This window comes from Epargyreus clarus, unplaced genomic scaffold, assembly GCF_041222505.1.
Source record: "Epargyreus clarus isolate Ecla_fem2 unplaced genomic scaffold, WU_Ecla_fem_2.2 ptg000008l, whole genome shotgun sequence".
Classification (NCBI taxonomy): domain Eukaryota; kingdom Metazoa; phylum Arthropoda; class Insecta; order Lepidoptera; family Hesperiidae; genus Epargyreus; species Epargyreus clarus.
The window spans coordinates 13,840,910-13,858,207 of record NW_027332216.1 but is presented as its reverse complement, the minus strand read 5'-3'; the positions used below and the strand labels follow the sequence as shown (position 1 = coordinate 13,858,207).

Here is a 17,298-nt window from a genome sequence, read left to right as displayed (position 1 = left end):
TGCAAAAATTGAATTTATTTTATATTAAGTATATGAACTCCAGCGTGAGTATCGGCGCATAATTCGCAAATGCAAGTTTATTTGTAAAATAATGTATTTCAAAATCTGTCATCATGCATATTGGCAACTTTACTTTTTTATAACCTATAATATATATGACTTATTTTGTACGATTTCTTTTGTATCTGTATACTAGGATTACTTACGTCGAAGTGATCTTCACAGAAATACAGTCTGGATTTTATGGACAAAGACGCCGGATGTCTTCCAGCTAGTTGTAGCCACGTATTTCTCATTTTAATATTATTCGGCACTTGAATCCACAGCTTTCCTGGCGTTTTTACGCTAGTGTTCTTGCATCCAGGCACAGGACACCAATGATAACTCATTATTACCTTTGAAATAAACCTCTTTTTTGCAACGTTGTATTCTGATTATTAATGATTACTAACGCAATGACGTCACGCTACGAGCCAAAATAGCATGGCGTTTAGCGTTTCTGAAGGAAACTTCAAAATGATAATTATGAGCAAATTACGTCACTTTATAGTAAACAAACGAATACGTACATTGCGGCACTGTATTCTGTATGCAGTTTATGTAGTTATTAGTGTTGTTACCAAAGAGTAAAATAATATGTTGTTACCCATAATTGCGGTTACTTGTTACTATGTTTCTTTTACATATCTATCTTTTATTTTTTTACATATAATTCTTTTACACTGCTTTTTACTATGAAATTTAGACCTCAAAAAATACCATTATACCCAGTGCCGGACTAAGGTTATCAGACGCTCGGGGCGGAAATTTGAATGGAGGCTCCTAGTGTAAAAAGTTGATTTGATTTTACAAATGTGTGATAGACATATTCGTCGAAAAATACGTATGATTTCGGTGATATTTTTTTAGTAACTGCGTTTGGTAACCGCAGCCTCTACCCCCATCCCCTTAATCCGCTCGAGATTACATCATTTCAGAATCTACAAAACAATAAAACAAACTTATATAATGAGGCAGTATCGGTGTCGTGTGTCGCCTAGCAAGTTTAAGCTTTAAATAATATATAAATTGTTAGGTTAGGATTGCAAGATCCGAGCAAGCAAAATGGTAGTTCATACCCACCGGTCTCTCATATGCCGCGTTTGCGTTTGCAATATGGGGGTGGGTAGGGATTATTTGGGTCTCGAGGGTATCCTCTTTGCCCGGCAAAATTCTCAAGGGGGTGAATTCAACGTCGCACACACATTGATCGAACCTCACTATAGCCATTGTAGTGACGTAGCCAGTGTTTTAAAAAAACACTTCACGTTTTTAAATGGCACAATTTTTTGAAAATATAACAAATAAGAAAACAATGATATAAAGTATATATTTTACTTTTGGTAAATATTTTTTTATTTATTAATTATGCATCAATTAAAAATGAATCCCTTATAAGCATTTAATAAATTATGAATCTCTTTTAAATGATAATATTAATATAAAATGAGAAAAATGCATACCTACTTATATAAAATCCTGAATATTGAAATACTTATTATAAAATTCACATTTTTTTCAAAAATCCATTAAAAGTATTATTTACAAGCATATTAGATTTTTCAACTCCCTGTATCGTGGGTGCCATGGACACACACATAGACAAATACACAAACAACCAGACCCAGAACAGGTATCTAAATTCATCATTCAAATCTGTCTGGCCGGTGATCGAACCAGAAACCCTTTGCTCGTCAAACCGGTATGGTGACCGCTCCACCACGCGGGTCGTCAGTATAACCACGGTACAAATATCTATCTATAGTATAGATCCTTATACTGTGGTATAACGAAGTCGTATAAGTAACTTCAATTTATTAATATATTGCCAGCCATTTTATGAATTATAACAGAGGACAGCAAATGTAACAAATAAAAGTCCTATTAAAAATATATAGTGTATATTGCCATTAACAAATATTTATAACGATATAAAAGCACCTTTTCTTATTTTTTTATTACTACATGATTCAACAGGATGTATAAAATGTTTAAAAAATCGCAGTCTATTCATTCTTGAAGTTGGGAGGTCTCTTTTCAACAAATGCACCCATGCCTTCTTTACGGTCCTCCTGTAGAACAAAAAAAATGATTATATAAAATACTAATATTAGGTTAGTGATAGCCTGGTAGTTAAGAAACTCGGCCTCTCGATAGGGGGGTCCGTGGTTCAAATCTCAGGCACGCACCTCTGATTTTTCAAAGTCATGTGCGTATTAGAAGTTAATTACCACTTGCTAAACGGTGAAAAAAACCTCGTGATGAAACCTGCATACCTGGACTGTGGCCTAATCCTTCTCATTCTGAGAGGAGACAATGCCGACATGCGCAGTAAGTGATGCAAAAACACGAAATCAAAGAAAAAGTGCAGAGAAGTATCGTTTCATTCCTAAATGATCTAAAAACTACATATTTTTTAATATTTTTCAAACACGATAATAGATGACTGACAATTTCAATTGTCAAAACTGGTTACATTTTCTTGTTAGTAGTTAGCAATCTTTACTACTCTATGCCTCTTTTTTTTTTTTTTTCGAGGGCAAACCTTCAAAAGGCCCTTGACGATGTGGGAGCGACGCCGGGTTATGTGGGATTTTTACCGCACTAAAAACCCCCCCGTGGCCGTCCTCAGCGCTTGTTGCAGAACTCCGGGATCTCCAACGGAACACAACCGGAGACCTCCAAGCGCGATGCCCGGATCGGACTCTGCCCTGGGGGAGCGTTCGCTCCTCCCACAACATCTGGTGATTACGACGGTATGCGACCACACATGCCACTGTCCTTCCCGGGGTAGCATACTGGACGGTTCGAGTTCCCACTCTTGCCGCCCGCAATCCCGGAAGCCCCCTTTTAGTCGCCTCTTACGACAGGCAGGGGATACCGTAGCCCTATTCTAGTCCCGGAACTACAGGGACATACTAATCTATGCCTACTTATTAATAAACATTTGACATACCGTAGCGAAGGTTCCATAGAATATAGACTTCTCGTATTGCAGACCAGATCTAAGTGTGGTTTCATAGGCTTGGTTCACGGACTGCTTGGCCATCTTCACTATAAGTGGGGAATGGGTGCCGATCCTCTCAGCTAGCTTGATGGTTTCTTCTAGAAGCTTCTCTACTGGGAACACACGGCTGACCAGACCTGGCGACCAAACCAGAAGTAAGTGTGGTTTGTTACAGAATTAATGGTATAATTTTCCTACAATGTTATGGTATTACCTAAAAACTGCAAGTGAATTTCCAGGATAGTATGATTTAGAACTAAGATGAACTTTAACATCATTATGGCAGCATCTCTTATATGGAAAGTCGTAACCTAAAATATGGTAAACTACTTTTTGCCCGCGGCTTCGCCCGCGTAAAGAAAATAATATAACATACTAACATACATTAAACTGTAAATTCGTACCTTCAACTTTGCTAAAGATCATTACTTGATGAAATGCATAGCTTACGATTTAATCTTAACTAATATCGATTAAAATAATCGATGTTTTGGGTCCGAAAGATCGATCCTTCGATTAATCGATCTTAGATCGCCATCCCTAGTTCCCGTGGGATTTCCGGGATAAAAACTATCCTTTGTCCTTTCTCGGGTCTCAGACTATCTTTGTACAAAATTTCATTCAAATCGGTTCAGTGGTTTAGACATGAAGAAGGGACAAACAGACAGACGGACAGACAGACAGAGTTACTTTCCGATTCAGAGTTAGAGATTTATAATATTAGTAAGGAAGTAAGGATTTATCTATTTTCTCAGCTAACTGATTATCTATAAGTTGATTAGGAGGTAGTGATTTCCTACGCGTCTATTAACATGACTGAAAAGTATGAGCAAAGGTTGCTAAAACATATCGGTTTCGCTACATGTGTGGTCCCGTGGGAGGGCTTCATTGGGTCATGACTCCCCCGCCCCCCAAAACCGTTGAGTCCGACTCGTACTTGGTCAGTTTTTTTTTTGGAAACCCTGCATGGATTCCTGCCCCGCGGCTGAGAGGACACGCGGGACTATACAATAAATACTAAAATTTATATTTAAAACGCGTTACAAAAAATTGGCCTAATTTAGCCAAATTTACCCTGTGACCAAAATGTATGGTGCGATCGCGACTATTTCGCTAAGGACCCAAGTTTACCCATTTTCTCGGCTTCGTGAGCGTCTATAAAGTTACCGGAGCACGATGTTTATGCTTAGGAGAAAGTATAAACATTTAGAAAGTCTTGGTTGTATTATATTGTCTTAGTATAGACAAACTTACCCATCTTCTCGGCTTCGTGAGCGTCAATAAAGTTGCCGGTGAGCACGATCTCCATCGCCTTGGACTTGCCGACGTAGCGCGGCAGGCGCTGGGTGCCGCCCGCGCCGGGGATGGTCCCGATGTTGATCTCCGGCTGCCCGAACTTCGCCTTCTCGCCCGCGTAGATGATGTCGCACAGCATCGCCAGCTCGCAACCACCGCCGAGCTGTGAAAGTAGAAGTTTTTAAATTACCTTCAAAATATGCGTCATTACAGTATCAAGGAGTTTAAGGAAGCGTTTTCAGGGTCCGTACCCAAAGGGTAAAATCGGAATCCTATTACTATGCCTCAGCATTACTGTATATTACTGTTTGTCGGTCTATCATAGGACTCTATTTTCTGAACCATAATAGAACACTTGAAATTTTTACAGAGTATGTAAAATGGTGGCCGGAACGGAACCGTAAAAGCAAGGGTGGCTATAACAAAAAATACTAAATATAAATAAAAAAGCTGAAAAGGCACGCGTCTCTTCCCATGTACCGAAAATTTTAGAGTCTTCGCCATAGCCATATTAGTCAAGTACGGATCTGCTACTTACTTATTTTGAAAAATATAATTGACAATTATTAAGTAATTATTAACATTACTATAATAATTATAACCATTTACAATTTATCGTATTAGGTATTTCGAAAATGAAATGAGTTTAATTAATTTATCAATTTCATCATCCATACATGTATAATTTATTCTCTCCCAGTATAATTGTTATTCATTATTTGTGAACATTGAACAAACCTTATGTTAGTTATCTTTTATCATGATAGCATTTTATCTCGATATTGCTATCAGTGAAAACGTTAATCAAGTATTTACACACATTGATGATAACTATCATTTTTGGTAATTGTACTTTTTAGATTCTGACTATGTGCATGGAGCGTTATAGGTAGTTTCAATCTAACACGACAAATGAAAGAAAAAAGATGATGCTCAACTTAAAACTTCGCTGTTTTAATGTCCTATTAAGCTAGTTCAATTCATATTTTATTTATGTTGTGCTCTGGTTGTCTTATACATCCACAACTCCACCTATCTATATCCACCTCATCCAATGCATGGGTAATTTCTTTAAAATATTTGTTACCATCATAGTATATACAAAATAATGTGCAATATTTATAAGCACTACAGCTTGTGTATGGTCCTGTGCCCCTGCAAACAGGTGCTTAAAGATTATAGAACCTGTCGCTTTCGTGTGACGATGTTTGCAGCAAGCCAAAATCACTCATACTCTGCCCCTATTCTCAAAGAAAAGTAAGCAACTCACGGCAAATCCGTTAACAGCAGCGATGATAGGCTTGCCGCAGTTGGAGACATCCTCCCACTCCTGCAGGAAGCCTTCCTTCTGGTTCGAGCTGTACGTGTTGTTCTGCATCTCCTTGATGTCTGCGCCCGCCGCGAAGGCTTTCTCACTGCCTGCAGATCATTGCTTTATTATAAAAACAACATTAACTATATATCATTCTCTTTTTTATAATATGGGAGTAGCAGACGAGCATGCAGTCCACCTGATGGTAAGTGGCTACTGCTGCCCTTGGACATATGTAATTAACCCCAGATAGGATTAGACATTCCTACTTGAGGTCGGCTACAGATGCTCCGCTATCCCTGACGACTAAGCTGGAACGGATCGAAAAAGTATGTCTCCCTTAGCAAACCCTTCAAATCAGAACACACTGCTGTTATGAGTCAGAAATAGATGTGCCGGTGGTGCCGCCGGAGGCGAACCACAAGCGGTTCTATCACCTACAAAATACAAATTTAAAATATAATTAAAGAGCGACACGCAAATAAAAGAGTGCTTAGCCTATAGTTTTATGTACATATCAATCTACACAAGGCAAGCAGCAGGATTACCATTATTAAGCATTAGGAGGTGGATGGATGACACCGTCCATCCGGACTGTCACACCAATGGTTAAACTTTATGTATGCTTTCCTTATTTTTGGGTATGTTAGAGGTTGGAGGAGTTGTTGATATGAGTTGTTAAATTTTGTCAGAGGCTTAGACACCATCGACATGGGTTAGATTAACCTTCGTATCATACCTTCATGCACCAATCCACATTGGAGTAGAGTGGTGGAGTATATTCTAGGCTCCCCATTTGGCGCGGGGAATGATTGGTACCCAGTAGTGTGACATAATAGGTTACGGCAAAATTATTTCTACCACGACAAGACACCAGTAATGTATAAAATTAATGTTTATATAACAGTAGTTGAAAAGCAATACCTGTGATGATAATAGCTGCAATGTTGTTATCATTGTCGAAGTCCTTCACAGCCTTGCCGAGCTCCGTGAAGAGGGCTTTGCAGAGTGCGTTCAAGGCCTTAGGCCTGTGCAGTTGTATCAGGCCTACATTTTTCTTTGCTCCCACAACATCGATTTTAATATTCTCATATGTTGGAGCTGAAATAGATAAAACGGGAAAATTGTATTAATACAGAATATGTTTATAGCCTTGCTTAGATAATATTATGTTTATTTCATTCGCTAGAGTTTAAAGATATGTTTAAACACATTTTTAGATTTCTTTAATTCTTTATTTTCCAATATAAAACTAGATTAAGATAGACTAGATAAATATTGCTTTCCATGTACCATTCTGTAATGATTTGTAGTCAGTAATAAAAGAGTAGTCAGTTTTTTATTAAAATTAGTTGAAACATATGTCGACATAATTATAGCGATAAGATTATACGACTAGGTAAGTATATAAATTTCAGTATAATCACATGAAAATGAGATATTTATTTCACGCTACTTATTTATATGATATCATATCATACATCAGAAGGAAATTTTATTTCGGCCTATGTTTGTTAAATAAAATGAATATTGAGCCATATACTTAGATAATAGATAAGCTTCATGTTTACAAAAGCGAAGGTTGCCGACAGCGAGAGTGATCAAGATAAGAGTTGGTTATGTAACTAGCTATATCATATTCCTATATGATGTAAGATAAGTGTCACATAATGAAGATAAATTGTGCACAACTTTGTTTCAATTATATTATTTTACACATGAGGCATAAGATCAGTTTTATATGTATGATGTAAAGATTACAACATATAGATCAATAATGAATCTATACCTTTTTATAGTGTGCAGCAGTTTTTAGATTTTAGATGCTGGCTGACTTACATATGAGGCAGCTATCTTAGTTCTCAGGACAAGGACAACACATCTATGATCAATTTTGGTAGAATATGTTCTATGTAAAGGTGGTATAAAATGTACGTAAATGGCAGTGATGCAGGTGATCTGCAGGCAACTCCAATTAAAAAAAAATTATATTTTAAGATTGTTATCTTACAAAAATACATGATGAATGTGTTCATTCATCATGTATTTTTGGACGGACATATCCCTAATATATGCCTGTAAATTAAATAAGTCATTTTATTGTGGCAGAGTACAATTTTTATTTTATTTATTATTTTTTTATTTCAAGGTCATACCAAACCTACAGAATTTGTTTTTGAATACTTAAGATTTTGCTGTGTCGTAATGAAAATTGGAAATCCGAGATTTGATCCGGTATGCACCAAATTTTTTGATAACTTAACCAAAGATTAATGGTGACTTAAATCATTGTGAAGATCACATATATAAAAATATTGGATATGAATATTACTTTATCTATTAAATGTTATTGCCAATGCATATCAATTACTTAATAACTAAGACATTTTTTTATTTAGTAGTATTAAGCAAGCTTGGTGGTCACATAGATGGTATGTGGTTACTATGGCCCATGTATACCGGTAACCGGTATCAAATAACACGGAAGTTCTACTCATGGCTTCAAACATTACTACTCCGGCTACTCCCAAAGAACAAAACTGGAATGCCTTTTATTAGTATATCTGCTTTACATTTCAAACAGGAAATAGCAGTTTTATTTTAATTTTAGTTTAAGATATGCCGGTGTCGTCACCGCAGTCGTGCAACGAAGTTTTACCATCTCTAAATTACATCGCAAAATAACTCGTTTTAAATATTACCTGTGCTGTAGAACTTTATAAAACCGGTATTCGTACAGGTTGCGGCACGGCAGGCATTAAAAACATTTTTGCCTAATAAAACACGGGTTACCGAGCTCACGGAAGCCATTTTTTACAATATAGATAAGTCCCAATATCACACCACTCCAGCCGCGTGTCAGTTAATAAAGTAATACAAATTTTATAAATAATTATGTATGAACTTTGATACGAGTCAAATATCTACTTGCTGTTTGACTGATAAGAAACAGCGAGGTTGAATATTTATAGATAACAGTGTTACCATATCATATCTCCTGGCTAATTTTATGAGGCACCACTGGTGTTTATAATTTTGCAAGCTTGTCAAAACTGAAAAGAAAATTTTAACAATATTTATATATAATACGTGAACCATTATTAATTTAACATATTTATATTTTAGTTTTTAAGATTGTGATTTTATTAAAGTAAAAAAAAATCTCGTTCATTATGATCTCAGAATATGAAAATATCATATCAGCAGTAGTATCGACTTAAATATCTATATTTATAGCTCGATATTATCGAAATTTCTATACACCTGTATCCCTAATTGTCACTTGTCAACTGTCAAGTTATCACTGGCATCTGGCATATTGTGTACTGATGTATTCATTATTTGCTGTAATGTAATAATAACAAAATCAACATAAATATTAAATAAAATTTACTATTACTGTACACGTAAAGGTTGTTCCTGTGTTGAAATTATTATCATTCTTTTAAATATGGCTAACAGATTGAAATACTTTATCTTAACCGGCGACCCTGGTTAGGTACCGATATTCCATAAATGTGGCTATTATTTGCCCTATTTCCTGTTTTATCACGAGATTTATATTACAGGGGTCGGTAAGACTACCTTGACTAAAAAACTATCAACTCTCATGAATGATAATGGCATAAAAATGCTGGTTTTTATACCGAAGAGGTTAGGAAGAACAGAGTGAGAGAAGGGTTTGATGTAATTACTTTAGATGGTACTCGCGGCCGCCTGGCAAGAGACCAGAGTCTGTTGAATGGTCCTATAAAGTATAAAGTTGGTAAATATGGTGTTTTAATTCAGGAGTTTGAAAGTATTGCTTTGCCCTCTATAAATAAGGTAAGACTGTACACTATACAATATTATTGTTATAATGACTTCATAAGTTTGATAGAAGAGGTTGTAGAATTGACATTATATTTTCTGGATCAACAAAGTCGCAGGCACAGCTCATCAATTAATAATTATAACTTTTTTTACAGACTGAAGATGTCCAGACATGCTTGGTAATTGACGAAATTGGCAAAATGGAATTCTTCAGTGTACCATTCAAAGAAAGAATAAAGGAAATCTTTAGTCCAAATTCTAATGGTATAGTATTGGCTACAATACCTGTTAGAAAGGGTGATCCCCTCATTGAATCTATTAGAAACAATTCAAGGGCTAAAGTTTGGATGGTAAGCAAAAATTATTTACTATAGTATAATTATCGTCAAACTGCTAGCCCTCTCTGAAGTTGTTGCGAGCAGGTGTAGTCATACAATTTGCTATGGTGACGCGATTTGTCTATATTCAGAGCGGACTAACAGTTTTACATGGACAATATAATATATCTAACATATCAATTACTGTGCATTATAACAATAACATTCTAGTTTACATTTGATTATCCCTCTAAGGGGCTGCAAAACATCTATAAAGGGGCATGGGGGTCTCTTATACTCAGTAAAAATGAAACAAACCTATAGTTTTTTAATATAGTTCAAAAAATATTTTTATTTAGTTTGTAGAAAAGTTAAAGGTTTTGGGTGTCGTAAAAAAATTGTGAGGATTTTATATTTTGAATACAATAAAGTACAAGTGAGAAACAGTAGCGGGTATGGTAAATATATGAGTGGGACAAAATATTTTTACTGATATACTGAGACCCCCACTATACTTCGTAAGGAGGTTGCACCATGAAAAAGATGTTTAGTCAATTTAGTAGTAGATCCAACCTCCAGATCAGTTGGTAGATCAAAGCACAATATTAATTATTAACAAATATATTTCCCTATTTCAGGTGACAAGAGAAAATAGAAGTACCATCCATGAAGTTATTTTCCAAGAAATTAAAACTGCTTTAGGGATGAACTAACTTTATTTATTAAGTACTAACTATGTAACAGATCATTTGATGATGCCAAAGTAACATTATTTTCTATTATTATGCAGCTTGCAATACATAACAAAACATTACAACTCTATATAACAATAAATACTTTTGTTTGGAAAGACATAGGAGTTTAATTTTAATTATTTATTTGATAATAAACAACTGTTCTTTGAGTACTAACCTTATATGTAATATTTAAAACAGGCATTAATAACATTAATACATGAGGTCAATTGTAGTAACAAAATATAGTGCTTTTTCTATAGCAAAAGTATTTTCCGCACATATTTCTAGTTGCCATCATGCACTGGCATATGATGCATTCCAATATAGACAAAAACAGTAATTTGTGTGAACATAAGCTTTGACTATTGATGTCTATTAATTACCTAATAATCACAAAAAACAATTTGTCAGTTCATTTTCATAGTACACATAGTAATTTTTTAGAAGTTAACAATATAAATGTTTAATATATGTTATTTTTTTGTTGATCAACCTGTTCACGGGCGTCGCCACGATTATTTTCTGAGTACATAGCCGTTTGGGCCGATATACTGTATAAACTTTTAACAGATCCTTTGGTCCTGAAAAGCTTTTTTCCGCTGATAAATTTCAGACTTGGGGCCAGGAGGGGGCAAGTGTCGCCCATGCCGTCGCCCATGAACCTGGTATATTATAGTCCAATTGCCAGTTATGATTCTATTAAAATAAAATATAATATCACTGAATTGTAAGTTAATTACAATGTACTAAGTAGTATAAATATAGATATGTTACTTAATTTATAAAGCACCATTTATTCATGACATTGTAAAATGGGCATACATAAAAGAGAGACAGATTGGGGGAGGTTAGGGGGTCAGCATTTCCCCATAGCATAGGCAAGAAAAACAAATTCTTCAAACAGAAGAGAACAACAACAACAGAATGCATACAAGTATGCTTGCATGTAAATATGAAAGATGACCAAATAATTTCGATTTGTTAGGCCAACTAACTCCATCTTAGAATCTAGGTAGTTAACCAGTATGAGGTTGTTGCGTCATAACATAGCATTGTTAGTGTGGTAGCAATGACGATTTTTTAAATGCAATCTGCTTCATGATAAGACTACAACAGCGAGAACGAAGCTCATATGTCAAGTACCAAGATTAAATTGAACAATACTAACTAGCTAACTATTTACAACATTATACAAACAATAACTCACATCTGTATAATTGAAATATGACGAATATTAGGTATTGTACATAACAGTGGACATTTATCAATTTTAATATCTAGGCTCTTAAATAATCAGTTTCATAAAAATATATTAATTTCGCTTTTACATTAATTTTTTGAAACAACTCAACCAAAACATTTTTCGAACTAATTTGCTCCATAAATTAGATGCTTTTTAGAACATAGCGGCCATTCATATCTGTATGAAAATTTACTTAAAAACTTTATATCCGATTGATTCTTTGATTTGTTGTTTGATTGATTGATATGATTGAACTTTCGTTCTGAAATAAATATGTTACTGTAGAAATACAAAATACCAGAGTTGTTATAATGCTGTTGTCTTAAGTGTTATAAGTTGTATAAAAAATCTATTTATGTATCATTATTTTGCATGGATGGATAGGGTAGCAGCGACTAGGTGAAAATGAGGTTTAATGTCAATTAATATTAATAAGCGTATCATTTGAAAACCTAATAATATACAAATAAGTATTACTCTCATTTAACAATAATTTGATATTGGTGATAATAACCCCGTTTCTGCATTTGAATATCTAGTAGACCTTATACCATGCTTGAGTAGTGCATGAGAGGCAGTGCTTAATCAGTTATAATAGGTGCTTAAGCAAGATCTTGAGAAAAAAATCAATTGCGTGATTCAGAAGCCATTCTAGCGCCATCTCTTGTGGATTTTCGGAATGTCGCTACCAAAAAATATGTTCTATATTACTATTTTTAATTTCCAATTAGAAAACTGGTAGGTTGATATTAGTGTCACTCGATATTACTGTCACTGAACTCAAAAATGAAGAATTATATTCAACAAAGCAAAAACATTTTGATGTAAATTATTGCAAGATTTCCTTATAACTAAATTATCCAACTATCAGCTATCATCACTGGAATAATCGTCAAATTGTCCATCGGATTCATATTGGTAATTGGGTTTGCACATTTTTTCATATCTTACTTTCTCCACTACCGGGATAGGATGGGCGTCCATTGGACAGAAGTTTCCCTCTGCCATCTTCCGCTTGACAAAGAAAAGCCAGGGCGATTGAGAGGGTGCGGTCGGGCAGAGGAAGTGGGGTACCCAGTACTCATCGGAGTCCCAATCTTCTGGTGAACTTAGCTCTCTATTATTTATATCTGGAAGTTTAAAAATGTGAATAAATTATGATTTATTTAATCTTGAAACTGTTTCAAGGTAATTTGTCAATAGTTTCCTTTAAATGGAAGGTTAGACAATTTTATATGGAATATAGGCTACTTTTGATAATATCTAGAGCTTGAGCATAAAATATGTTGAGCTTGAGCAAAAAGTTGAGCAGAAAACTAAATTTTTCATCCTAATAATGATAACTTGTAAATGTGGTTACATTCTTTATGATACGTACCGTTGTTTTCTTCTATATTACTAATTTCATTATCAGTCAATGCTAGATCTTCATCTGTACTAGTTGTCGATTTTGCACTCTCAGGCCTTAAGATTTCAAATTTTCTGAAAAATGGATCCATTTTGGTTATATTGGGTTCTTATATCTCTTGTATTATTATTATATGATACAGCAGTGATAGCCTAGTGGTTAAAAAACTCAGCCTCTCGATCGTGGGGTCCAAGGTTCAAATCCCAGGCATGCACCTCTGATTTTTGAAAATTATGTGCATACTAGAATTATCACTTGCTTAAACGGTGAAGGAAAACAAACCTGCATGAGAACCTTTAGAGATTTATAAAAAAAATAAAACTCAAATGTATGTGAAGTCTACCAATACGCACTTGGCCAGCACAGTGGACTATGGCCTAATCCTTCTAATTATGAGAGGAGACCCGTGCCCAGCAGTGGGACAGTAATGGGTTGATGATGATTATTATATGCTTGTAGGCTGCTTGATAAGAATATATTTCCCGTCTAAAATAAGTTAGATGCTACTCTGGAGGTCTATGATAGGGAACTGAAAAAGTGATTAACTGTTATGTTATGAGATCGAAACAGATACTTGATAGTATTTCATAGTTTTTGAGCTGTTAGCAGACTATTAACATAAGAAAAAAAAACAATCCTGTGGCTAGTAGCAATGCTGTGGCCCATATAAATGTACCAATCACATGGATATCAGGCGTAAATATGTTAATCAACCTACATATACAAATATGTACATATATATGTATATGTATATATATTTATATAAACAATAAATAAGTATTAGAATTGCTAAATTTATTGGGTAAATATATAGGTAAGTTAATGGGTCTTTTTTACACACATACAACTTATAATTTTTGAATTAATTTCTCAGTACAAGAGTATAAGCTACAATGAAATGTGTATTTTTAACTTATTACGTATTCATGCCTGGTATGGATATATTTAAAAAGTATTAGATAAGGCATAAACCTACCTTCCATCAATCCTTTCTTCCAAATTCAACCTCAATTTCTTCTTTTTCAAAATATATTCCTCATCATCAGGCTCCTCAAAGTAGTTTTGAGCTAGATCAAATTCCTGTAACTTTTCCATTTTTTCCGGAGCATCATACAAGTAATTATCATATACATCTAACTTAATAAGATTTGGCAGCTCATGCATATTTTCCGGAAGCATACACAATTTATTGAAATCCAAACAAAGTATGATTAGTTTTTTTAATCGTACAATTTCGTCAGGTAGGAACATAATACTATTTGAGGAAAGAATGCATATTTCTAAGTTACTCAAATTGCAAAACTCTTTAGGCACATCAGTAAGAGAGTTTTGCGAGAGGTTTATTTCTTTTAAGTTCTGGTATATATCTATATTGGACGTAATAGTACATATCCACGTCTGACTTAGGTTCAGTCTTTCAATATCACAACATTTGTCCAGCCCTATGCAAGGAACCTGCTTCATAACATTTGAGAGCAACAAGTTTTTTGTACTTAAATCTAGTGTTTTAGCTTTATGAAATGTTCCTAACAGCTCATAATGTGTACTTAAATTACAACTACACAGTTTAATAATGCTTAACGAAGTTTTGTACTGTAGTAACTCATTGAAATAAGCGTCATTGAGCGATTTCTTAATATTTCTATTGCAACTAATATCTAGTTCTTGGAGATTCTTCGGGTTTTCAACCCACACCCAATATGGGGGTCCACAAAGTTCATTATAGGCCAAATTGAGTTTTTCTATCGTGTGACAAAACGCTGGGCTTTCGTCGAAGTACTTAATATTGTTGAAAGACAAATCTAGTATCTTAACACACTTAAGGTCCAATATCGGTGGCGGTACACATACTAGCTCATTGTGGGATAAGTTCAATTCGATCAAGTTTGGCGGGAAGTTAGTGTTATCAATATTAGCAATACTTCGGTGGCTGAGGTCCAAGACGGTGATATGAATGTTCGTCAATAACTTCGTAAAACCATTTCGCTCGATCAGTGCGTCCTCTTCTTTTTCCATTGTACATAAATATTTCTGATTGTCACATTGATTTAAAGTTAATTTGCCTCATTATAGTTGTTTGTAGGTTACCGCCGGCGACTAATCTTTTTATTTTTAAAAGTCGAGAAACAAACCAAAGAAATTTTCACTTTGTTTGAACTTGCAGTAGTAGATGAAATATATTTTTATAGATTAACACAGTTTTGATTTGTATGGTTTCGATTAGTATTTTTAGTAGTAGGCAGGTATTTTGAAATTTGCTGTAAATTTAAATTTGTAATATTTTTTCGGAATTAAATTTTGACAGTTGACAATGACATATGACAAATAAAGTACAGATCTTTCATTTTTACTTTCTTGAAGCTATGGCTTCTGGTGTTTTGGTTATTTTGTAATAATAAGCTTCGACAAAAAAATGATAATGTCTAAATAAGTCTGGACCCGGACAAGATATGTACAAAAGATTTTTTGTCACTTGACTAAGTACGCATATTTATAATATATGCGATAGAAGATTCATTTTGAATCCCATGTTTGGAGTGTGTTATTCAAATAAAACGTACTTATGAGAATTGGGTACTTGACAGTTATAACAATAAAATATGAAATATGTTGGATATGATAGCTTATAAGTAAACATAAATTATGCAGTATTTCGTTTATTTTTTAATACGTTATAAGTATTTTAATTTTTAAAAAGAAATTTTCGATTTTTTATCTGTGGATTTTAAATCCCAAAACGGCGACAGTGCTGCCTCAAATGTCATGTGACGTCACTACATCGAAACCAAACAAGACAAATAATAATTAAATCGTTTGCTGTTAGAGTTGGTTGAATTTATGTTGTGAACCGAAATGAAGCCATACTATATTAAAGCTGATAGCGTGAACCTGCTTAAAGAAGATCCATATATGCAGTGCAATAAATCAAAATGGATACAAAAACTTCCGTGAGATAACCTATGGAAATATCAAATAAACAACGTAAGTAAAACATTCTTTATATTTACATTTAATCATATCGGACAATTAAAACATTTCTTAACTGACTTCAGACAGAAGAAAGGTTGTCTTCAAGTAATTATTAAGATTTTTTTAAATATACTTATATTCTTATGTGAACTGTTTTAAGGTTATTAATTGGTTATATTTATATTTACAGATCTTCCCGACAATCGTATAATGACGACGTTATAGAGTATGTGCAGTTTAAGAGGAAGGCAAGTGTGAAGGTTTGTGTTTCATGAAAAGTAAAAGTTGTCCTGAACACAAGGTACATCAATGAAAATGAAAATGTGATGACTGTCCTGCCTAGAAGAAGTGAGGAGCCAAAACTTTCCGGAAAGTGGAAAGTTCCGGAGGAAAGTGGGCACCAGTCTGAATACATAAAGTAAAGTACACGGGAAATAGTACTTCTTTACTTGCGTAACCTACCCAACAAGATAAAGGAAGAAAAGTGACCATACAGTTCCTATTATTGCATTGCAATTTAATTCTGAAAATGACAGTGATAAAAATATATATCCATTTGTTACGGAAAATAATTTTAGTAATGAAGAAAAGCAGACACGCAAGCAGCACAAAAATTTAGCTTAGGTGATCTGTAGTAATTATTGTAACTGTAACATATGATAAATATATACAAAAGTTCTACTGTGTGTACTCACTAATAGAACCATATAAACCAAATAAACAAAGAAATCGGTTAATAAAATACCAATATTAGCAAATCATGTATTTTTAATTATACAGTCCTGTAACTTAATCAGTGCACATGCACCATCAATAATAACACAGTCATGAAATATTTTAATTGTGTCCTATTAATTACTGAATGGGCCCTTAAAATAGAATTCTCATAGACGTCTTATAATTCTATTCTTATCATAGACATCTATATAATATATGAATACTTCCACTTGCTGTTTTGTTTTGATTACGTCCCGTTCCAATGATTTGGAATTGACGAATCACTCGAGAGTTACTAAATTTATTCCTTTTCAATAATACTTCTCTTACATAGATAGTATAAAATGTCATTGCTTGCAAACAGAGGATTTAAACATATAAGAATCTGCAAGTTCTTTAACGTTTATGAGATTTGGGTTTAGGAACTTGTATAAGCAAA

General features: G+C 34.2%; 3 protein-coding genes across 3 annotated transcripts; 1 reads left to right on the top strand and 2 right to left on the bottom strand.

Annotated features, from left to right (window-relative positions):
• Positions 1-1,923: 1,923 nt before the first annotated feature.
• Echs1 (Enoyl-CoA hydratase, short chain 1) lies at positions 1,924-8,632 on the bottom strand. The gene is made up of 6 exons (XM_073076145.1): positions 8,357-8,632; positions 6,579-6,755; positions 5,613-5,761; positions 4,301-4,505; positions 2,996-3,183; positions 1,924-2,111 (listed from the first exon to the last, which is right to left on the bottom strand). The coding sequence occupies exons 1-6, from the start codon at positions 8,463-8,465 to the stop codon at positions 2,046-2,048; spliced, it is 894 nt and encodes a 297-aa protein (XP_072932246.1). The 5' UTR covers positions 8,466-8,632; the 3' UTR covers positions 1,924-2,045.
• A 320-nt stretch (positions 8,633-8,952) lies between these two features.
• Positions 8,953-10,636, top strand: LOC140744517 (nucleoside-triphosphatase THEP1). Its single transcript, XM_073076144.1, is given in 5 exon segments — positions 8,953-9,148; positions 9,224-9,283; positions 9,286-9,479; positions 9,623-9,817; positions 10,423-10,636. Coding segments are annotated over 5 exon segments (567 nt in total). The 5' UTR covers positions 8,953-9,105; the 3' UTR covers positions 10,498-10,636.
• Positions 10,637-12,022: 1,386 nt separating this feature from the next.
• On the bottom strand, positions 12,023-15,484 carry LOC140744516 (uncharacterized). Its single transcript, XM_073076143.1, has 3 exons — positions 14,149-15,484; positions 13,143-13,246; positions 12,023-12,894 (listed from the first exon to the last, which is right to left on the bottom strand). Exons 1-3 carry the CDS (start codon positions 15,186-15,188, stop codon positions 12,632-12,634), a joined length of 1,407 nt encoding a protein of 468 aa, XP_072932244.1. The 5' UTR covers positions 15,189-15,484; the 3' UTR covers positions 12,023-12,631.
• Positions 15,485-17,298: the final 1,814 nt, after the last annotated feature.